At 30.6% G+C, this 25404-nt stretch overlaps 2 protein-coding genes and 1 long non-coding RNA gene across 4 annotated transcripts; 2 read left to right on the forward strand and 1 right to left on the reverse strand.

The window, feature by feature from the left end:
- Positions 1-412: 412 nt before the first annotated feature.
- LOC115881016 (low density lipoprotein receptor adapter protein 1-like) lies at positions 413-13609 on the reverse strand. 2 transcript variants are annotated; one of them, XM_030898368.1, is made up of 5 exons: positions 13263-13609; positions 2896-3006; positions 1990-2176; positions 1380-1764; positions 413-696 (listed from the first exon to the last, which is right to left on the reverse strand). In XM_030898368.1, exons 1-5 carry the CDS (start codon positions 13312-13314, stop codon positions 625-627), a joined length of 807 nt encoding a protein of 268 aa, XP_030754228.1. In that variant the 5' UTR covers positions 13315-13609; the 3' UTR covers positions 413-624. The 2 variants fall into 2 exon arrangements, with proteins under 2 accessions (XP_030754228.1, XP_030754227.1); XM_030898367.1 differs by lacking the exon at positions 13263-13609 and adding an exon at positions 3142-3318.
- Positions 13610-14263: 654 nt separating this feature from the next.
- Positions 14264-23163, forward strand: LOC115881018 (splicing factor U2AF 50 kDa subunit). The gene is made up of 9 exons (XM_030898370.1): positions 14264-14452; positions 14605-14763; positions 14823-15012; positions 15066-15277; positions 15339-15499; positions 17773-17895; positions 21545-21718; positions 22616-22759; positions 22826-23163. Exons 1-9 carry the CDS (start codon positions 14428-14430, stop codon positions 22955-22957), a joined length of 1320 nt encoding a protein of 439 aa, XP_030754230.1. The 5' UTR covers positions 14264-14427; the 3' UTR covers positions 22958-23163.
- Positions 23164-23560: 397 nt separating this feature from the next.
- LOC115881023 lies at positions 23561-24484 on the forward strand. Its single transcript, XR_004049967.1, has 2 exons — positions 23561-23841; positions 24031-24484. It is a non-coding gene; the product is annotated as an uncharacterized LOC115881023 (long non-coding RNA).
- The last annotated feature ends 920 nt before the right edge of the window (positions 24485-25404 follow it).

Consider the following 25404-nt stretch of genomic DNA (forward strand, 5'->3'; position numbering starts at 1 on the left):
TCTGTAAAAAAATGTATACTCCTAAAACTGATGCCAATTTCACCCCTTATGAGATGAATTCTTGAAAATATCTTTTTATTGTTCAATTACTCCACTTAAAGGACCTCAGCAAAATTTCATACTCCTAGAACAGATTTTAACAAATTTTTATGCTTTTTTTACTACGACTAAGGATTATCAGACAACTTAATGGAAAATATGGGTCAATAATATGTTGCTGACTCCTGATTTGTGATACACTAATGAAAGATGGCTATTGTCCTGTTAGAAAATTTCAATAGGTGGCCAAATGATTTAACATTTTTTACTGTTACATAGAAACATTCTGGTGCAGCTAATAAGTGCGATAAAAATCAATTTTCTACAGGATAATTATTACTACTTACTAAAAATAAAACACATTGTTTTTTACTAAAATAACCTACTATATTTCTTAATAACAAGTTTTTCCATTAATAAGCAAAGGAAATGCAAATAAAATAGAGAAAAACAATATACTCGTTTTATTTATTTACATACACATAGTTTGTCTCCTGTCAAAGAGATTTTAAGTAAAATGACACATGTTAAGTTCTTTGAATCTCGTTTCGACTTGAAGTACTTTTTTCATCGCGAAAAAAGTACTCAAACCAGAATTAAGTTCTTCTGTGGTGGCATCTGTACGCTTACAGGTGAGAATTCATCTTCGAACGATACCTAGAATGCATAAAAAATATAAGTATTAATAGAACTGTTAAATTAAAACAGAATAAAAATAATATTGGACTATTAGTAAAAAGAACATTAAATTTGCTAATAAAGACATAGAGTTAAGTCAGTAAAAAGTTTCTAGGCACTATTATGTTAAAAAATTATATTTTTCTTTGCTTCTTTTAAATTTTTAATTTTGACAAAATTCTTACGGCAATTTCTGAAAACTGTTACATAGAGATAGATTTAACAGAAATTATCATCGGTTATCATTTTAAAGGCCACTGTGGCATCGATCTTTTCAATCTAGTGTTTTACTACTTAGAACTGAAGAGTTGTTGGCTTCATATAAATCAAACAGGTAAACTAAAAAACTGTGTTCTAACAGCAGTTATGTGACCATTCCCGTGAGAACCGGCGCATGATCACTCTGGTCCCAGGAATAGACATTGCAACTCAGCAAGATCGTGGGAAACGTAGTTTACTTTTTAAATAACATTGTATTAATAAATTATTCCTTGTTCTGTTGTCGTACTGTACACTAGCTTCTAAGTTTTTGAAAATAAATAAATTTTTAAAAACGAACTTCTGCCGTCGAACGATTTAAGTCAGCACATTTTTTTATATTTTTTTCTAGTTTTAAATCTATCTCATATAAAAAAATATAATTAATTACTGTTTTTACGCACCCATTGACTATTATTACTGACATTTCTGGTCATACACAGCTCATCAAACTCCCAATCATCTTCCTCCACTTCATTGTCAAAGTCTATTAATTTTTCTTCGCTAACTACCCTACTTTTTCCTAGATTTTCTTTAACACCTATATCTTCAACTTTAACTTCTTCCACTGCGGGTTTATCGGGACTTTTTTGCATCTGTTCAATATGCGGCATATCTCGCCAATTTTCGTAAGCCGAAGTGAAGATTTTGCCAACGGCTAATGTCACCGCTTCCGCCGTTTTCCTTTTGAAGCAGAAGAACGCGTGACATTCCGTCGTGTCATTTTCGTCCGTAGCTATGAATGAGAAGAATTGCCGGTGGGTTGAATCAGACGCACAGTTAGAAATCCTAAAAAGAAACATCAAACAGTTCAAAACAATTCTAACATATTAGTAGATTTAAATTAAACAACGGTAGAGCAAATAAACAAAAAAAGATAAATAAATATAGGTAGATGTAGATAATAAGAGTATGAACAGAGGTACTCTGTGTTCTTCTCGCCATAGTTTTTAACAATTATTATCTTTTGTATTTGCAATATTTTTTTTTAACAAATCTTATTGTTAAACCTACCTAAATATAGATACTTTAAATAGATCGTTGCCCTTTAAATCTGTGACGTTGATTCCTTGGGTGGAAATTGCAACGTTCACCCTCTGTAAGTCCTTCTGTCGTTTCTTGGCTGTTTTTATGATGTTCTTTACGGCCTCTGAACTAACGTTTTTATGGTCTGTCGATGTTTTGTCCACCACTGTACTACCTAAAATATTAGAGAAGAGTTAATAAATCTGATCCATTAAATAATAGGTTTTTTATTGCCTCAGTACTAGAAATCTTTTCTACTAAAATAAAAAAAAAAATATGCCTAGACATTGCTTGAACAGATTAAATTTACAAGAAAAAAAAGAGGAAAGATCCAGTTCTCAAATTTTAAGCAAAAAATCTTTTTTTTTCGAATTTTCGAAGTAAAATATTTCGGATATTTTGGACGTATTTGAAAAACGGTAAAGAGAAAATATATTTCTTTTATCGAGATCTATACCAACCCTGAAAATATTTGCACTTATTTAAGACCCGCCCTGTATAGTAATAACAGTAATTTACTTTTACAAATTTCTAGCTAAAAAATACTCCAGAAAAAAAATAAAACTTAAAATATCTAAATTTTAAGCTTTTGACAAAACTTGCACACAACAGTAAAAAAAATAAGTTTTCGCAGAAGGCATACTGATGAAACATTAGTTCTCTAAACATAAACAATATAAATACTAAGTAATTTTATAGTAACAAAAACACTAAATTCGTAGAAACGACATAACAGTAAATTTAGAATAATATTTGTTCGTTTTCACTCCAGCTTTGTATACTTTTTATTGCAAGAAAGACCATAATCACTTCATGGCTTTTTAATGAAAGATTTCTCATAAATATTTGTACAAACACTTAATGAGTGCAGCAGCTCTAAATGTAATAAATTACCAAAATATTTCAATTCGAACGTCACCACGTCATTTTCTGTTTCCATCGTGTCGTTTTCTGGTTCTATGATCACTTCTTTTCCGGTTTGTAAAGCTTGGTCTTCTGATAATTCTGTAACAAAATAGAAAATATATAAATAAGAAAATAGAGATGAGAGAATCACAATGCACGTTTTTAATCATATGACATTTATTTTATTAGCTTTAATGAAGAGAGAGTATCTGGTAAAAAAGTTATTTCAATAACCTATCTGTATCTCGATATTTAGGGTAGTAATTTCCTCTCTAAGTTTTCTTTCTGTCTGTAAAAGTTGTTTATATTTTTCCAATACCCTTCTGATACGAGAAGCAGTAGAACTGGCTGCTGCTCTCGCTATCTTATAAATCAATCCCAGCATTTTTATTTTCTTCCTGCTTCTTTATAGTTTCTCCCAGTTGAAAATTTAAACTTACTTTAGCTCTATATGAATCTAGAACTTTATAAAAAAATAATTATTATTTTTACAATAAAATTTATTAAAAAAAATCACTTTTTAACGACAATACATAAATTCTTTTTATTTTAAACCTTAGTCAAAAACTTTCAGTTACTGTTGTGTTATAGTTTTCTAAATATTTGCATGTCAAAATATTCAGATTAATTAATGAAGATTAATTTTAAATGTTTGATGTTTGTTTACATTTATTAGAGGAAAAATTTAATTTAAATCTAAATAAAGTTAAGATAACTAGATAAACTCTTATCTACTATATTTCTAAAAGTTTCCAGAAGCACTTTAACACTCCTAAATTATCTTCGATTAGAAACAATATTCTATAATTTAAAATATTCCAGTTTTGCGTATCTGTTGCCTGCAATTGCGTATTAGCGAAAAACGCCCACCAAAATATCATTATTATTCAGGAAATTCAGTCATTTATCTCTGGAAATAATGACGTTGGTGTTTTATAGCATTTTGACGGTAGTAGGTATCAAGTATTATCAAGTTTCGTCCTCAAAAAATATGTTAATACGAGGGTCGAACAAAAAGTAGGTACTTATTGTGAATTGTGATTGACAACAACCTGTAAAATATGGACATGAATTTGTATAAAAACTCCAGGTAGCACAAAGATCTATAGAGCTCTGGATAAGACAGAGGATCCAGAAAAATATACAGAATTAATAATTCAAAATCTTCAAATGACAATGGGCAGATCAGTTAGCTTGAATAATTGCCGAAATAAACGAATATTTATGCATTTAATTATTGACAATTGAACAAAGCTAAAAAAATTATAATGATAAAAATAATAATCCACAAGTGTAATTTTTTAAGTTCGTTACTTAACATGGATACCTACTTGTTGAATAACCTTTGTATATTGTACGTATCTATCATTTCTGTACATTTAGTTTACCGTTATCAAATGGAGGACGTACCACTTTTTTTCCTATTTGGTCTACTTGGTACTACAAACTCTAATTTGTCAACGCCGCTAATAGCACAGCAGATATTGCCATTTGCATAAATGGCAGTTTCAGTTGTAGAAAAATGTGCAGTAGACGTAGACAGGCTCTTTATTAACTAGGTTTTCTATATTCAAAACGTTGAATAAGTAATCGATTCGGTATAATTTTGACTATATACAAGGTGGTTCAATAGTTCTAGAAGGATTATAGTCACATTTTTTCATATCTTTATAAACTGCGTAATATTCTTTTTAATCTTTTTTAAGAGTTATATATCAACCTAGTAATTTTAAAATAAAACGGTCTTAGCACTATCATTAGATTTTAATGGCAGACACAAAAACTGTACCAACCTCTACTGGGTGTTTCTCAAAAGTGGCTGACCCCTATTAATTTTTTTATTTTTTTTTTAGATAATAAACGAGATATCTGAAAAAATAAAAAAGTTATAGAGGTGAGTCACACTTTTGATAAGCACCCAGTATATTACATATCGTACAGTTTTGAAAAAGAAAACTTTTTATTAGGTCTTTACTTTTAAATAAGAAAATATATATATTGCATTTATGCTACAATTGCGTTATTCAAGTTGGGATTTTATTAAAAACAAACGAATAAAATAAATTTCTTTCAATTTTGTTGATTATTTCCTTGGAATCGGTATGAACGACGACGTTTACGAAAAGTTTGACCGACTTTCAAAAATTGCGAATAAAATGGAAATTGCACAAACTGTGTTTCTTCCTATTGGGAAACCAGACAAATGTGCGGAACGTGCACGAACAACGCTTGACCGATTCTCCCAATGAGAAACCCAATGTACAGTTAAAATATTTACCTAGGGAGTTGAGCTCGGTGTTGAGTAAACGTGCGGGGTGAGTTTCGGTATTTCCCCCAAGATTTATCACAGTCTAAGAAAATTAATGTTATAATTATAATTCCTTCATTATAGTTGGGGGGTTGGAACCTTTGTTGTTACAATAGCAAAAAATTGTATATGCACTATGTGCGCATATTTGAAGCTGAGCCATTTAGGGCTCGAAGAGACCCATCTACATTCCGAGTTTCAGCCCCCTAGCTCACATAGAGCCAGAGTTGCGACACTCCAAGATCGTTACCATTTTTGTAACGCTTGGCGACCTTGGCGTAACGCTTTGCGTAACGCTAGCTCGTGTATCGCGGCCTTGACTTTTTACTCCCATCGCGCGTAAAGAAGTGTTGCTTCAAAAACACTAGTTACGACCGCAATACACCAAAACACTGTACTTTTAAACACTAGCATCATCAGCATAGCATCATCTGATGATTAAAACATATCGTGGTCAATCTATACTAATATATAAAATCCTTAAGCGACTGACATACTGATTAATCACGATCCTGCTCAAACCACTCAACGTAAGAAGCTCAATTTTGGCATACAGGTTGGTTCTAGGGTGTAGAGGTTCGATAAGAAGGGATTATTATTATTTTTTATTTAAAAAACGGTCAAGTTTTCGAAAAAACGCTTAAACACGTATATTTTATCTTGTTTTTTTACATATTTTAAGATTTTTTAAAAATGTATACAGTGTGTTTCGAAAAATCTGGTCATTGATTAATCACGATCCTGCTTAAAGCGCTTGACGTAATAGGCTGATTCTTGGAAAACAGATTGACTTTAGGGTGTAGAGATTCGATAAGAATAAAAAAAAATAAATGGGTGAAATTATCCCTCAAATATTAAAGAGTTAGGTGAGTTTTTCGGAAAACTCTTAAACACGTATATTTTATTTTGTTGTTTTACATATTTTAAGATTTTTTATAAATTTATACAGGGTGTTTCATAAAATATGACCATTGAGTAATCACGATTCGGCTTAAACTGCTTGACGTTTAAAGCTGATTTTTGGCAAACGGATTGACTGTGGGGTGTAGAGGTTCGATAAGGAGGGGCTTCTCGAATCTCAAATTCCAAGAGGGTGAAAACGCCCCTCAAATATTACAATATTTGTTATTTAAAAAACGGTTAGTCTTTCGGGAAAACGCTTGGCAAGCATAATTTATTTGGTTTTTTTACATATTTTGAAATTTTTTAAAAAAATCATACAGGGTGTTCCAAAAAGTTTTGTGATTTCTTAACTACGATTCTGCTTAAACTGCTTGACGTAACAGGCAAACGGATTTTTCGAAAGTCAAATTCCAACGAGATGAAACTACCTCTCAAATATTACCAAGTTATATAATAATATCGCCATATTGTTTTTTCTCATGCTGACTTAAATGTGAGAAAATTTTATCCAGTTTGTATGTTAATGGAAATTCTTGCTTTGCTTTATCATCACCATTACAAATGATTAATTCGACGCGAACGAAGTCGCTGGTACACGCTAGTTATTTTATAATTTCTCCAGCCCTTTTAATTAATCATAAATGGTATGTAATATTTTTGAATTCCTCTTGAGTCTTGTGATCATTTTCAAAATCCTATCGTTTCTTTTCAAATCAAATTCGTCACTCGTTAATTAATTATCAAAATATAAACATTTTCGCTTATTTCTACACAGCGAATCGGAACGAAAACATTGAACTATTGGAATATTTTGTATAGGCGATAAGCGTAAACGATTAGTGGTAAGTCGTTCTGTATGACCAATACGTGTCTTTGTTTGTTTATACGTACATTTTCGATAATGCATATACGATAAGTGGCCAGGGTAGTCATGTGACGATTGATTCCATTTTCTACGCGATATTTTAAAGTGGAATTATTTTTGGAACGTTTTAAAGTGTGTGATTCATGGTCAAAGTAATATCGATCCAAAAGGAAATAAAATCGATTCCTGTAATTCGAATGGATTAAATTGGCCGATTATGTCGATATTGCAGCAGACTACAGAAGTTAACGACAATGCTTAAAGATGTTGCATCAGAAAGGCAAGAAATCGACTCGCGAGCAGACCAGGGTTGGATATAAATAGCATTCCGAAAATGGATTGGTTTGGTTCAACCACTTTAATCGTCTAACCATCACGACATTTAACTTTATAAAACTCTTACATATTTAAGCAATACAGGGCGAGTCTTGTAAACAAGATTATGAGGTTTTTGTCGCTGTGTGTAAAATTGAATAAAAATGACAGAAAATTACTCGGGTCCGAATTACTTCACTTGCAACATTTTTCTATATTTTTTATTTCCTTAAAATTTTTTGGTAATAAAAAAAACATTTCAACTATTATTTAAGAGACAACCTGTATACTTAATATTGAATCTGCGTCTTAAAGATGATAAATTCATGTCGTTATGAAAAAAGTCGAATCTGGTAGAAATGTTAATTAGATGTCGTAATTCTTCCTGGTAATGAAATAATACAATACTTAAATGTGTAATAACTAATAGACAACACACTGTTAGTAACTATACAGACCGTCTCATTTCTTTTCTAGTATAGATTCTTTAAAATATTGAATTTAAAATTTTACAATTTAAAAATCTGAAAATCGATAATTGAAGAAATCTGAATAAAACATTTCTATTGCAAAATAAAGTTTTTGACATTAATTATCTTGAAAGAACAAAAATGTATTATAATCAAACTAACGCTTGATAAGAGACACTCCAATAACAATATTATTGTAATATGTATTTATTTAGTTCTACAGTATGTTCCCGGATTGTCTTTACAAGAGAAAAAACTTTTTTATTATTGACATTATGAGAAAAATGCATTTTTCATAAAAAAATTATCTTTGTTCTAAAACGGTTAATCCCCATTTGTGCTTTGCGAAATTTCCATACCGTTTTAGAGAAAATTAAAAAAAAACGTGAAAATATAGTTGAATTTTTTCCGAAGAAATGATGTCTTAAAAATCAAATCGCGTATCTATGATAACATGTAAAATAATTTTGTTTTCGATCTTTGATAGATTGTTATTGGTAGAATTTTAATTAACGTCATATTTTTTCTCAAAATGTCAATAATAAAAAAGTTTTTCCTCTTGTAAAAGCAATCCGGGGACACTGTATATACTAAGTATAGGGAGGCGAAAAAAGCCCCACATCAAGTTTTCTATTTGAAATTTTCAATTTTTTTGTAAAATATATGAATTAGTACTGTTAAATTTCAAGAAATTTTTATAGTTCTGTCAATAACAGTATTTATTACTTTATTACAACAATGTCGTTAAAAAATATGTTTGAAACTAATTCAGAATTTAAGATACCAAGTAATCCTCTCTCAATCAAAAATCTATTTTTTAAGGAATTTATCTCTTTCAGTACATCTTCTATACTCTAAACAATAGAAACATGCATTATGTAATGTACTTTTTCGCGAAATCATAGCATAAACGAATTAATGCAGAAAAAAGGATGCACACCGCATCTGAAAGAAAAATGCGCGACCTTCGCGCCGCGTTGCTTTACTAAAAAAACTGGAATTTCTAGGTAAAATGCTAGATCTACAAGCGCAGATATATTTTGCGCAATAATCTCTTATAATTACAGCTTAAATTCCTTAAGTTAATCTCTCATAACGTAATACACACAAGCTATATTTTACATAAATTAATTTTAATCGAAATTATTACATTTTACCATTTTTAACGCTTTTTTGTTTCATTTTCAATGTATTATGGATACTGTATGTGAGTTGAACGCACTCAAGCCTAAAAGAACATGTTTTATTTAATATTTCACGAAATTGTTGTTCGGTTTTCGTTAGTGTTTTTTTTTTCAGTGAATTGGCGCCAATCAAGTTGTTTTTAAAATATTTATTTTGATGTTATTTTAATGATCGCTTTAAACAAATACTAATAGATTCTAAGTACTGTCTGTATCTTAATTTCTCACTAATTATTACAGAAATTACTTCTACAAGAACTTTCTACACTCACCGGCACGAAAACCGGGCACCTTAAAATTTTTATGTAGGTATTTTAAAGTTATATTGGGTTCTAATTTAACTGATTTTGATGATCTTTTAAGCAATTTGTAGCTAAATTATTTGACTTTTTACTACCTCGTTGTAAATAAAAGTTCCCATCTGTCAATTATACGAGGGAACACAGAATGTTGTTATTTTGGTGAAAGTTTGTAACCAAAAAGTATATATCTACCAAATATTATATTTTAGAAGACACACTACAGACATCTACAGACATTTTAAATATCTCTGATATTTATTAGACAAATCTGATGTTTATGAAATTAATAATATACAGTTAACTTATAATTTAGACCAGTAATAAGTACTAAAATGTCAATTTACGCTCAAAAACATCATTACTCACGAGCAAACTTTGAGTTTTAGTTTTAATAGGAAACAAACTCGTTGTAGGCACTATTTCATATGTATAAGCTTTTACGTATTTTTCAAGATCAATAGAAACAAACGTTATTTTTATCAAAACAGGATTTGACAACCAAGAAATGACGCTATAAAAATGCGTTTTACCATCGGCGACATTGACCCTCTGGTCTCTTCTAGGTCACAAGTGAAATTAATACGAAAATGTAGTGGCTAGAAATGGGATCCGCGTGCCTATATTTACATTCAAACGACGATAACACCGAATAAAGTCTATTATGTACTGCCGCTTCTAATAATTGTAATTAATCGATGTTTGTTTTCATTTGCATAATTCGTGATTATGTCTATCGGATCGGATTCGTCCTCAAAATTGACTCTTCTGCGTAGTTTACCACCAGATAAGACACATATGTCTATTTACAGGGTGTCCAAGTCTTTTTATCGTCGAATATGAACTTTACAACATAACAATACAAATTTAAAATAACTTGAATTAACGACTTTACATTAAATTGCAATTTCTGCATGTCTGATTTCTCTAAGATGCAATTACGATTCAACTAAACTAAAAACACTCCGTATATCATAATGAAGCCCGTATTCGACGAGGTACCGAGTGGTACGGGATCACCGTACCGGAGTCGATTCTATTTCGTTTCGCGGAAGTCGAAAAAAATCACTTTTGCTCAATAACAAACGTTTAAAGGTCGTACCTACAGGTTCTGTCTGCTTATAATTTCGAACGATTCGGTCGGCGGGTACTCGTCGCGGGTGCCGTACCACCAACCATGCGAAAGAGAAACACAAAGCCCCGATCTGCTTATGGCAGATTCTTTATTTAATTTGCCGATAAATTATTCATGATGTTTTTTTAATATGTGATTTTTAATGCGTTTTGACATTGACAAAAATGCGTAATTAATTAAATTAAACAAAGGAGAAGATAAAGAATAAGAAGAACAAAGAGAACCGAAAATAACATATATACAGAGTGCTACAGTTACAATTTATATATCTCGACAATCAATTACAAAGTCTTTTTAACTACATATTTGCAATTGCCAATTTTTCATAGAAGTATATACTATAGTCTATAATTTCGAACTGTCATTGTCATGGATCCTCTCGTTGGACAGACTATACTTGAAATTTAGTAGGATGATGTCTTTGATTTTATCTGTAATCATTCCGAATTCTAAATACTATTTACAAACGAAAAAAGTGAAATTGTAGTATTCGTTCAAAGAAAAATAAATTGGCTATTTCTAAAAGCCTCTCGACCAGCGTGCAACATTTAATTATAACGGTAGAACAATTAGCGATATCGCCGATATTGATTTTTATTTTATTTTGTTTTCCAATATATCCTTTTTAATTGCAGATTGCGGTGTCGGTGACATTATTGTTTTTGTTGTTCCGCCGCATTGTGAAACTTCTCTGCGACATATTACCTTTTACACTCCTTTCACAAATCGTTTTTATTCATTATATATTGTTTTTTTTTAATAAATTTAATATGTATTTGGAGCAAGATAAGATAAATTTATTTTTTATTAATTATTATTAAAAATAAAAAATAAGTAAAATCAATTACAAAAGCATATAAAATATTTTCAACCCACCTGTATAATTTATCTAATCAAAACGTACCTTTTTAATATATTAAAATGGCAATTACTATTAGTTTAAACAATCATTTTTGTAGATAAATTCACAAATATAGACATGTTTTATTCAAACATACCGTATGATCGGAAAAAAAAGCGTCAGCGATGGCTATGAAATTAAGATCGCTGTCATTTTAAATGTAAATTTACTCGTATACGGAAAATGTCATCGATCGCCATTTCCCAGCCAAAGGGACGCCATTTTTTTCGATCATACGGTATTATAATCATTGAATTAAATCTTATATTCCTAGAGTAAAAAGTTTACTAATGCCAATATATTAATTCATGGCAAGTGTTACTATAGCCTGTCCAATGAGAGTCATGACTACATTTTTGGTAATGATAATGATACTAATTAATGGTACTAATCTATTTTATTAATAAATCTTCCTATTCTTAAACGATTCTAAATCGAATAAGCCGTTTATTACTCATTATAGAATACAACACTATCATGAAATATCTAAACTTTCATTTTTCATCTGTATTACTCTTTATTATTTGAAATTAGAAACAAGATATATTTAGTAATTCCCTAAACTGAATAAAATAAATCTACCTATACTTTGTATAAAACAATAAATAATTAAAATAATTTAACTAACAAGAAGTTACACAAAATATTTAAAAAAGTGAAATTCAAAAAACCAAGAATTCGAAAAAAAAAGAATGTCTACCTTTCATTTCGGAAAAGATAATCATTTTCTAGAACAGTTAAAGTGTTAAGAAATCCAAAAATATATTATTTCATTTGAAATTTTTCCTCATTTCCTATAAATCAATTGATTAAAAATTCTAAGGTCAGTGATGACTATATTTACATTATTAAAGCAATAAATAATACAAAGACAATAATTATAGACACAACTGTTCATAGATAATTAAAAAAAATCTAGGAATTTAATAAATTTTTCATTTTATTAACTTTTCATTTAGTACTGTTATATAATTTTTCTCCAACCATTGTTTTTCTTATAAATAAAATAAAATAAATTTCAAAGTGTAAAAAGCTATAATCGTCTAAGAAGTTGTACAATTTGTGCATGTTGTTAGAAAGTGCTGTATATTTTTTATAGTTTAGGACAGTCAAATTTTGGTAGCAATTTACTTTCCATTTTGTTTTGAAAAGGAAATTGAACCATTAAAAGTGAAATACCAATTAATATTATAAAAATAATTGGTTAATAAACTTAGCATGGACACATTTCGAAATAATATAAATGACGCGCATTTAAAAAAAAATCTTTTAAAAAATTAGAAATACATGTAGGCGTGTATTTAATAAAAAAAAACATTAAAAACTTGTATCCTTAGATTATTAGCAGGTGCGTGTAAAATTTTGTGGGTGTCAGCATGAAGAATGACGCAATTTACCACATGTTTAATTTGTTTTTACTAACTAATAAGGCTAATGCATAACAACAAAATGGGTACTAGTAAGTATGTACCAACAAAGATTTTATTTCTCTATATTTTATTGTTTGTGAACTATACAAATTCCTTGAAAAAATAAATAGCAGATGTTCAAAGCGTTCCAAAAACACTCCAAATTTAGTGTTCCTTTTAAAATCTTTTGCCAGCCTATTCTATAAAATATGCAGACAATTTTAGCCCATATTTAAAAAATATTTTTGTAGATAGAGAATGATTCAATATATTTTACCTGTACGTAAAGTTGTACTTTTGAAATAAATGCGCTCTTTTTTAACGTAATTAAAGAAACTATATGTAGTTAAAAATTGTCACTTATTTCCAGTAAAAAAACCTCTTTTACAACAACCTGTGTGAATTGAAAATTTTGTTAAGTCGTTTTTTTTAATAATAAGAAGTTTAATATTTATAATTTATACAATCACTTTTCAAAAAAAAATTGACATTTGATTAATGAAAAAATATTTTGAAGTAAATTTTAAGTACCTACTTATGATGAAATAATATACAATAAGACTTACTTTTGTGCTTAGAGTTTCCTTTCCAAATAGGTTTAATCTTAAAGAACGACATCTCGAAAAAAAACTATTACTAGAAAATTACGAAAATTTAGAAACAATCACAGAAAAAAGCCGCAACAAAAAGCGCGTCTATAACAAAGCGATTATTCGCGACAGACTGAACTTGTTGCCACCACTGAAATAGATCATCGGCTGAATGCTTTCTTTTGTTTTGTAAGCGGCCAGTCAGTGGTCAGCTTGCGGTGTTATCAGAGAGGAGACGGACTTTCGACAAATGATGGAGTTTCTTGACTGCGGTACTGATCGGTACGATTCTGTACCTAGTACCTACGCGAACCGGCGTCAACGAATTGCATCTCTTCGGCGCCCGTTTGGGAGATGGATTGGATTTCCCGTTTTACACTGCCCGACACAAGCAAGCTGTCATTTTACCACTAAAGAGATGAGAGATTTTAGTGCTTAGTGAAGTCATAATTTAAGATTTTATATTTCTAGACTCTGCCTACTCTATCTTCCATTTTACCTCCTAAAAAAACTTTAAAAAAAATTGTGCTTCACAAATAGTTTCACCAACGAACAACACTACTTCGAGTATAGTTGAAACACCCTTGAAGAACCTTTGTGCAGAATCTCATACTTTTTGAACTGATAATATCAAATTTCTTACACTTTTTAACTTTACAAGCTGTGCTTTAATTGATGATTAGAATTATCTAATGAAATCCTACTGATAAAAACCAAAAGCCAAAATTGACTGAAATACAGACCTACAGGCATCCCAACAAAAAATACTTTTGTACACTCTTTTTATATTGCTAACTAGTTCATACAATTTATGATGTTGGCTTCAAGATGCGCTCTTTACACTAGCGGTGTCTATTTATTTCTCATGCTCTAATTTTGCGTTATGCAACCCGTAATACAACTTTGTGTTTAACGGGTTGCCTAATCTTTTTCCCACAAATTATTGATTTTGACATTTGACACTTTTGACAGTTATCTTTTAGACGCCATTTTTGGTTCTCGGCTTTTGGTTATTTTCGTAAACTGTTTTTCAAGAAATTTATTAAAATTAATGCTCTTTTTACCAATTTTTTAGTTTAAAAGTTAGTTATATAATTGTCGTTTATTGTTTAAAACATCCGTTACTGGTTGGCTTCTCTTAATGGTGAATATGGGAGACGAAAAAGGTAAGCATCGTTTCACCAAATTTTTTGGATGATTTTGTGTTTTTACGATCAGAATTATCAATGAGGATTAGCAAATTACAACATACGTGTTCATAATATTGTAGATATAATATTGATTACAAAATATAAGCAGCATTTTTTAACTTTTTTAGATAATAAGGAACGCGAACGTAGTAGAGAACGGGATGGCAAAGAGAGACGAAGAAGATCGCGTTCACGTGAACACAGGAGACGTTCACGATCCCGTTCTAGGGAACGCAGGAGGAGAAGTCGTTCGGGATCACCTAGGGCAGCAGCCAATGCTCATAAAGGTAACGAGTCTTTACATTGTATTCTAAGGCTTCTTTAACCACAAGATAATTTCTTTTAGGTGCTGGACATTCTAGACGAAGAAAACCTTCTTTATATTGGGATGTACCTCCACCAGGATTTGAACATATCACTCCTCTTCAATACAAAGCTATGCAGGCTGCTGGTCAAATCCCGGCTAATATTGTAGCCGATACTCCTCAAGCTGCTGTACCAGTGGTTGGTTCCACAATTACCAGACAGGCTCGAAGGTAACAATTGTGATATTTTAATCAAAATATGGTTTTAAATTGAATATATTTAGGTTGTATGTGGGTAACATTCCGTTTGGTGTTACTGAAGACGAAATGATGGAATATTTCAATCAACAGATGCACTTGAGTGGTCTTGCACAAGCTGCAGGCAACCCTGTGCTTGCTTGCCAGATTAACCTGGACAAAAACTTTGCATTTTTAGAGTTTAGGTCAATTGACGAGACGACACAAGCCATGGCTTTCGATGGAATTAATTTTAAAGGTATTTTTTATTTAGAACATCCTTGTTTTATATTAAATCTAATTTTTGGAATATTTTGTAGGACAATCTTTGAAAATTCGTAGACCGCACGATTATCAACCCATGCCCGGCATGTCGGAGAACTCGATTAGCGTACCGGCCGGCGTTATTAGCACGGTGGTACCCGATTCACCACATAAAATATTTATTGGTGGGTTACCTAACTATTTGAACGAAGATCAGGTAAGTGATCGGTATGAAAATGAGGAGCGAGTGTCGCGTGAAAGAGGCAGACTTTATTTATTGATTTATTGTGAAAAAAACGACGTCATGTAGGCTTTGAATATAAAAAGGCTACTATGACGTCGTTTTTTTCCTGATTCTATAATGTATGTGTTGTTTTGTAAAACTAAAGATTTAAATAGGGTCTGAGTGTGATTGTTTGCGCTCTTTTTTTCCTAGCATTCTCTGCATCGAAAACGATGGTTGTTTCATAAGAAGTCCATCAGGGTTTTTGTTTTCTTTTCAGCCTTTCAGGTTTTTCTGTAAAATAGCACAGCTAAAAATATATAGGAGCGACATCAGATTTTTTTTTGCGCTTGTTTCAGGGTCTTTTTCAGGAAATTTTCAAAAAAAAGTCAAAGGAAAATTTTTAATTTGAACTTAGTTCAAATTAATTTTTTCCAGCGTTTGGCTGATTTTTCCTTACAGGTTTTTTAGGTAGAGAGGAAAGCTTTTCAGGTTTTTTTCAGGAAATAAACGTAAACACTGTGACTGTTTTTCAGATTTTACAGGTTACATTCCTTTTCAGCTCTCTTTTCAGGTTTAGAAAAAGAATCTATAGAAAAAAATAAATGTGGATGTTCCAATTTTCGTTATTTTTTCGGTTTACAGCATTTTTGAGTAGTAAAACATTAAGGATTTTTCTAAAAAGAATATTTTTAAAATGAGCAAAAATTTTTGATTGATTTGAAATGTAATTCACATTGTTGCCACTTCATGAAAATTTCAGATAATTATTTGTGTGTGTGAAAAGTAGCATTTAATTTCCACTTACAGTGACTGTTAATAAAAAATTAGTCTATTTAGTCTGTAATTGTTAAATAGCTGTCAAATATGACACTTAAAAAATAAATTAGATATAACTTATTATTTTCAGGTTGAATATTTTGATACACTAAATTTCAGGAAAAAAACAGAATTTGTAAACATTAACATAGATATTAAACATTCTATAAGAAGTTTTTCTAGCTTCTATTAAAAAAAACGGCGTCAGAAACTGCTGGGGAATGGCAGTCGATGATAGTTTTGGCGAGGTCAATCTCTAGACGTCATTTACTAAAAATTGACATAAAACTGGCCAAAAATTAACACTATAAAAAGATTCAAAAAGGGTAGAACATTGCCAGAGCTACAAATCTATGTATTTCCAAAAAAAAAAAAAGATAACATACGTCCTTAGACCAACTGGCAAAAAACGCCATTAAAAAATAAAGAAGAGTCATAATTACCTGTCTAGGGCTTGACCTCGCCAAAATTATCATCCGTTGTCATTTCCCAGCCTTCTTAGATGCTGTTTTTTTTCAATTCTATGTTAGTTTACTGCCATTTTATTTAAATTCCAAATTAAGAAAAAATGAGTATGTTGCTCTGAGTATCTGTCATATGTCACACAAAAATATAAATGAGACGGAAACTTATTATTCTTTGGTCGAATATTTTAAGGCTTTAAATTTTAGCAAAAAAAATGTACAGTGTGGACAAAAACTTGTTATAAAGCTTTCAAAATATTTTATTTTTCTGACAAATTGAAATCCTTAATGTTGAAACTCATATAATATGTGTTTGAAATGATACATACTATATATTTCATTGTAATTTTTAAGTAAGAAAGAGATATATAAAACTAAATCTGATATTGTGATTTTTTGCCCTGTAGCTAGGGTCGCGCTCACGATCCTTATGAATTGTTGTTGTTGTCGATTCCGCTCTAAAAAACCTGAACACCCTGTGGATTAAGAAAGGCAAGTTAAAAAATAGATGAAACACAGAAAAATGGAATTTTGAAAAGAGATAAAAGTAAAAATAATTGCGCTACGAAGGCTGTCCTAAATTATTTTAAAATTTATTGTTTTTTTTTCTGGGAGAAAAAGCATATAAAAAGATTTTTTTTGTTTAAAAGAAATATATTCAGATATACTTTTTATATTTTACTGGTACAGCCTAGGGTTGTTGTATTTTTTTTAATAATATGTACTCGCATTGAATTACTTATACAGGGTATTCAAAATTAATTTGGTACTAATGTAACTTATTTCTTTTATTAGGATTTACAGAGAATTCTTTATATCCAGTTAATATTTTGTTGCATTTTTTTTTTGAGATCAATTATTATTCAAATCAAAATTTATGTAAATAATGTAATTTAATAAATAATATTCAATGCTAGTACATTTCTGCCAACATTTGGTTTTCCAAGAAATTATAACCACTGACTAGACGTTTGTGTTTTTTAGGTGAAAGAATTACTGATGTCCTTCGGTCAGTTAAGGGCCTTTAATTTGGTCAAGGACACGGCCTTCGGTTTGAGCAAGGGCTACGCCTTTGCAGAATACGTGGACATCACCATGACAGATCAGGTAAGACTCTTGAAAAAAGGTGTGTCGTCTGTCAACATTTTTTGTGGCTCGCTGGACAGACTTTAGCCATATTAAACAATTTTGTACCCACTTAGGGTGGCTGCAACGACCTCCCGTAATCCTGCTGTTAAAACATAACAATTGGTTTTTACATATAAAAACCAGCTGTTATGTTTTAACAGCAGGATTACTGGAGGTCTTTGCAACCACCCTTAAAGAAAGAGAGAATAAATACAGAATTGTTAAGTACAAAAATGCACGAATTCTGTATTATTATTTTTATAGTGGTATTTTTTTGTATTGTAATTCTCGATTTGATTGGATATTATATTTTTTATACAGGGTGTTCCGAACTGTATTCCGGAAACTTCGGCAGCATATTCTGCAGATAAAAATATGTAAAAAAGTTCGTGTAAATGTATGTCCCAAAATGCTTACGGTGTAGGAGTTTCATTTTTATTTCAATTTTTTCCAAATAATTTATGAAGTAACGTCAATATTTCGATGAAAATTGGTGTCGGGGAGTTTTTTGACATGAGAAATTTGATATTGATGTCAATATGACTCCGATTTGTAGGGGGCGCCACCTACATGTACTTTAACAGTTCTGAAGAGTAATAACTCTTCGTCCATACCTGTATAAAACTACTGAGTGAAAAAATATAAATTTCCGTGACTTTTCACGTAAAAAATGTCTCTGATAAAAATCGCTAAGAACATCCGTTCTCATGATATTTAGAATGGAAATATTCAAGACATTGACAAAAAAATAAACACATTGAGTAGATAGTTATTTGACTGAAATAATACATTTATTTGGAAAATTTTTATGCTTTTAAATTATTCTTAAATTTTTCTGCGAAAAAATGACGATAAAACAGTTTTTGTTGAACTTTTGGCACAAAAACATTTCTTATTTATGATTTCAGTCAAATAACTATTTTGTTGATATGTTTAATTTATGTCAATGATGATAGGCATTGATAATTTCGATTTCAAATATCTCGAGAACCATTACTCGTAGCGATTTTTACTAAGAGACCTTTCTTATGTAAAAAATGTCGTAAATGTAATTTTTTTTACTCGGTAGTTTTATACAGGTACGGACGAAAAGTTACTTTTCAAATCGGTTAAAAATATGTAAGTGGCGCGGCGCCCTCTACAAGTAGGAGTAATAAATGCATCAACATACAACAAAACTACAACATCAAAATAAAATTTCTGAGGTCAAAAAACTCGCACTCGACACCAATTTTCATCTAAATATTGACGTTAATTCATAAATTATTTGGAAAGAATCAAAATAAAAATGAAACTTCTACGCCCTGTATCTCCGAAACTAAGCATTTTAGTACATACATTTATACGAACTTTTTTACTTATTTTTATCTGCAGAATATGCTGCCGAAGTTTCCGGAATACAGTTCGGACCACCCTGTATATTTTTTTTGTATATTCTATGGGGGGCAGTGAGGTAAGGAGAAATATCTTAGTGTATTTAAAAGTGGTAATAAAAGAGGGTAGACTGAAGATGGCGCTACTATAGCAAAAACATTAAAAAGAGATAGATAAATGTGCGATTTCTGGGGCCTTATTCTGTAAGTATTTTACCGATCGATTCGGTAGAATTTCTTCGGTTGTGACACACTCCGAACCGAACGAAAACCCTACCGAATCCTCGGTTCGCGTACCGAAAGTTCTAATCGTCTTGGCATAGATAAAAGAAAATAATCTTCTATTAAGATAGATATGAAACTTAATAGTAAAATTTTGGGTCAAAGCGCCCCTCCGTGTTCTTAGTAGAGACTACGTTTAACCCAGCGCCTTAGCCTTTTCTGCTGTAAATATTTTTTTATGTTTATATTTGATTTCAAAGGATTTAGTGATTTGAAATTTTGTGGATTTGTGTCAGTCTTTAAGGAGCTTATTTTATGTTATTTGTTATTTATTCTACTACTTTTGATAGTTGTATAAAGGTAGTAAATCTAGATGAAAATTGTGGCTAGCACCAAATTAACAGTAACACTATAAAACTTTATGAAAATGACTCTAAAATAGATTGTGTAGCGTGCGGTAGATCTCGGCAGAAATTGAGTGAAATAATGGAACAACTTTTCGCTAGTAAGTGACTATATCATATACATACGTTTTAGTAAACCGATCATTTATGAAATTCACTTAAATTAACTAAATTATATTTTTTTCTTGCATTTTTAGCTTTTATTTATTACTTGTCAAAGATTAGATGTCAAAAGAATTTAGATACGTTAATTTGACTTCCCTGCTTCAGTAGCGTATCGGATGTTTGTGTTAATAAATACTTATTATAACTTATCTATTTTATTAGAATTTATATTTTTATAACAATTTTAATAACTACCAACATTTATTCACAACGTAATTAAAACAACAAATTATTGAATCTACCCCACGTCTACCCTACATCATAGTTTTACATTTTTTAAATAAAATTAGAACGACACTGACAAACCGGAATTTAAGTCGGCCATATTTGAGTCCCATCGCGGTGTACCTAAGATTTTTTGATATGCTCCTTCCTTAGTCTTCTTATTCAAAAGGCTAATAATAATCATTCTACTCAACATTACATTTTTCTGTCAGGGGTTTGACAGTTTCAAAAAAAGGCTAGAATTTGCGTGTTATTGCAAAGGTTTTATTTACGAAACACTCGGAAGTATAGTATTAATAAAAGAATAGATGTAAAGTGTTAAATAAAGTGAAAATTTGTGATGTTTGTCAGGGATATGAATCTAATCAGCGCAGAGGTTGGTGAACAGGTTAAGAAGAGCACCAAATATATACATACTTTCGTTTTATTAACATGTTGTGTTTTATTTATATTGTAATTATTTATTAAGGGTTTTTTTTAATTTAGAATAAATACAATTAAGTTTTAACACAAGTTTTAATATAAAGTAATTCTAAAAAAGTTGTTCTAAACATTATTATAAACATTATATTAAACAAAATTGAATAAAAATTTCACTCCTTCTTCAACCCACATCTTCACGACATCTTGTAGTAAATGAATTATTAATCATATATCATATAATCATATCTTTATAAAAAATTTATATTTTACGCTTCTGTACACTATGGATACTTTAAAACTAAATCCTTTGAAATCAAATATAAACATAAAAAATATTTACAGCAGAAAAGGCGAAGGCGCTGGGTTAAACGTAGTGTCTACTAAGAACACGGAGGGGCGCTTTGATCCAAAATTTTACTATTAAGTTTCATATCTATCTTAATAGAAGATTATTTTCTTTTATCTATGGGCTAAGTTCAGTTCGTTCTTTTATTGCTTGTTAGTGCCACTACTGTGGTAATTTAGTGAACTTTTATTCTTCCCATTTGGTGACCACATTTTCAAATATAGTCTCATAAGAGATGTTTCCTCTTACCTCTGCCCTCCAAAGTATATTAATAAATAGTTAAGATCAGGAAGATACTCTTTAGAGTGTCCCATCTGGACCTATCTGGACTTTACCATTTTCTGAGAGTAACTAGAATAATATTTATTTACTGATGTAAACTTGCAGTTTTTCAGTAACTAAAACATTTTATTATTGTTTTTTTTATTATTGTTAGACCATTGTATAACATAGAATGTTTCTTTTTCCAGGCTATTGCAGGTTTGAACGGTATGCAGCTGGGCGACAAGAGGTTGATAGTGCAAAGGGCCAGCGTAGGAGCTAAGAACACCACGGTACTACCGGCGGTACAAATTCAAGTGCCGGGACTTAGTTTGGTCGGTGCTTCGGGACCGCCTACCGAAGTACTTTGTCTACTTAACATGGTAAGTAAGAAAATTTGCGAAATGATTTAAAGTTTATTTTTGCACATTATTTTTTTTGTATTTGATGAAAAGTACAATGAATTTTTGGTAATTTATTAGAAATACCGTATGATCGAAAAATAAACGGCATTCGGTTGGCTGGGAAATGACGATCAATGACATTTTCCATATAAAATGACAGCGATCTTAATTTCATAGCCATCGCTGACGCCATTTTTTTTTCGATCATACAGTACAAAGTATTTACAGATGATTAAAATTACAGACAACTGCTACTGCCAATCATACTTTCTTTATACCGCATGATCGAAAAAAAAATGGCGTTCAGTTGGCTTTGAAACGAACATCAATGGCATTCCCCATATAATTTTACCTATAACTGACGCCGTTTTCGTTTTTTTCGATCATACCACGTACCTTATGAAAAAAAAAAACAGTGTCATAGACGGCTGGGGAGGGACAATCCATGATAATTTTGGTGCGATCGATCTGTAGACGTCATTTAATAAAAATTAAAAAAAAAAATACATCCCTCATAGTAAGGCCTACTGGCGGTAAGCGCCAAAAAAAGAAGAGTGCCGAGTAAATGACGTCTAGGGCTTGACCTCGCCAAAATTATCATCGATTGTTATGGCCGGGGCATAACAGGGCGTTTTCGACGCCGGTTTTTTCGATTGTATAGTCTGTCCAACGACTGAGGGAAAATTTCCACAGCGGAAAATACAATTTGCCTATGAATTAAAATGACAGACACAACTGTCCCTGTCAAGGATTCTCCCGTTGGGGACATTATGGTATTTTCTGTCATTTTTTGGATGTCATCTGTCAAAATCATCTTTGATTTTTATTAAAAAAATTATAATAATAAATTAAATAAAAAAATAAAATTCTTTTTAGGTTACTCCTGATGAACTGAAGGACGAAGAAGAATACGAAGACATTTTGGAGGATATCAAGGAAGAATGCAACAAGTATGGCGTGGTGCGCAGTATAGAGATACCCAGGCCCATCGAAGGAGTGGAAGTACCAGGTTGTGGCAAGGTGAGCCGAAAAAATAAATTTTTAAAGTTAAATTTTAATTATAATTTTTTTATTGTCTTTTTCTAGGTGTTTGTCGAGTTCAATTCCGTCCTGGACTGTCAAAAGGCTCAGCAAACGCTGACGGGACGAAAGTTCAGCAACAGGGTCGTGGTGACGTCGTACTTCGATCCGGACAAGTACCACCGAAGAGAATTTTAATTTATTTCAAGTCTTTCCTAATAATAATAAATAATAAGAGAATAAGATTTAATCCGGTTGGCTTTGGATTTGACAGCGACTGAGACATAAGACGATTAATTTCAGATGTCAACGATCAGAGCTTTCTAGATTACGTTTTTGTGTCTTTTGCTTTAGTAATGTAGAGAAAAAATAAATTAATTGCCGAATTTTTTAAAGACAATGGATGTTTTGAGTTTTACTGGTTGCATATGCAAGTGATCCGTATAAATGTTACATCCTAAGAATTAAAAAAAAAAGAAAATAGACATTTTTAACATGTAAATGAGTGTGTTTTAATTAATAGAATCTAACTTTACATCGTAATGAGTTGTTTTTTATTTAATTGTAATAGCAATCACTATATAAATTACTCTTTTTAGGCATTTTAAGCAAGGATGAGTTTTACACATCTTTACCTCGTTTTTTACATTATGGGGTAAAAAACAACAAAAAATGACATCTTTAATTAGTTTTTTGTTATCAATAAAAAACAAATAAAAGAAAATAAGCTAAAAAAAATTACAGGTTTTTAAGGCAATTTAACTGGTTGCCTACTAATCTTTTATATAAACTAACCTAATTTTTTTCAATGTCAACAAAAATTTTTCATCCATGACAAAAATCTAAAATAATTTTCTAAGAAATCAAAAAATAATTATTTTGTAATCTTACTTACAAAAATAGATTGATCTCTTTGGAGTCTATATTGTCTAGGTACTCTTCTTTTGTATAAATTTTATAATGGCAATATGTAGAAACCAGTAAAATAATTGAGAGTATTGAGAATTTCCAGAGGAGAAAATTCAAAATAAATTTAAGGGATTATGGAAGAGAATAAATGACACTATAAGATTCAAATATGTGTAAGTATACTTTAATTTAATCCATTATTAAGATTTCCTAATAATAAATTCAAATTCTCATGTTTATAAACTTTTTATATACACATACATCAATTCCTATATCAACAAATTTAGTATATTATTAGAAAAGTACTAAAACCTTGAAATAGGTACCTTAATAATGAAGTAACTTTTTGTGTGTATCTTTAGGTTAATACTCATGGCTTCTCCTAAATTCACATCACATGAAATTATAGAATTCAGTTGTCGGATTCAAAATTGTCTAAACAATCCTAATTGTCGTTCCATATTGAAAATGTACTTAGATCAAGGCAATTCCTCAGTGCTGCTCGCTGCACTGGAATTGTGGGAAGTAGCGAATAGAAGCACTAGTTGGAACGAAGAACTAATGTTAGATCTCATGGACGAATTGGACGATTTCAATCAAAACCCTTTGTTGAGCATTTCCGAATTCCAACACAAAATCGACTATACCAAAGCTGAATGCGTTAAGATACTCGAAAAAGGCAGCCAAGGAAAGTTTCTGTCAATTTTTATAGAATTCTTAAAGAAATATTATTTAAAATTATGATAGTATAAGATAGAATGTTGCTGTTGCTTATGTTGTAAATTTATTTTTAGAGTAATATATTTTTTTGCAAGATTGTTTTTATTTGTCTTAAGAAAAGTCATATTAACCAGGAAGACACATTTTTCTAATTATTTTGATTTGTTAATGCCTCTGCAAAAATTAATTTTCATTTAACTTTATGTGGTTTAATGTAGATCTGAACATTATTATCAGAAAAATATGTATATCAACTGATTATAATTTTTTGATTCTTTAAATCAATCAAACTGAAAAATGACTCTTGTTCTTTTACTGTTATATTGATTTTGTACAACGGTAAAACATTAAAATCAGAATTTATTTATAATTTGCTTTGATTTTTGATTCTTTTAATTTGGCACATTTAACTTCCAAAAAAATATGTGTCGACATCTATCGAACATATATTCAGCTAGTTCTCGGGATTCTCAAAGTTTTCTGTTTCATTATTAAGGGATATATAATCTAGTTTTCAAAGTCACTAAAAGATGGCGCCAAAGTATTCTAGCGACATCTGTTACTAGTAATTAAGACTATCGGACATAGTTGGTAAAGTTAGCAACAGATGGCGCTGCCAGCGATACTGATGTAGCGACATTTGTTAAATATTGATCAAAGATATAAAATTAGTTTGTGGAAGATACACTAGATCTCGCAGCATGTAATTAAGAAACCCATTCAAAGTATTTAACTTGAACTTCATTGTTTTAACTCAATTCAACTGTTTATTATAAAGAACATTATTGCTTAATAAAAGAGTAAATATATGTCTCGATGTAAAATCTATATGAAGTGTTTAGAAAAAGTAACTTATTTCATATGAAAGTTTTTATTTTGATAACGGTTTTTGAATCGAATTGGTGCATCGATAACGCAATTTATCTAATATTATCTTTGTCCATTTCTTATATATATATATATAGTTTAGGCACCCTTACCAATAACAGTTTTCCAAAATAATTCTTCTACTTTCA

The sequence above is a fragment of the Sitophilus oryzae genome, unplaced genomic scaffold, assembly GCF_002938485.1.
Source record: "Sitophilus oryzae breed Bouriz unplaced genomic scaffold, Soryzae_2.0 scaffold_1693_pilon_pilon, whole genome shotgun sequence".
In the NCBI taxonomy this organism is placed as follows: domain Eukaryota; kingdom Metazoa; phylum Arthropoda; class Insecta; order Coleoptera; family Curculionidae; genus Sitophilus; species Sitophilus oryzae.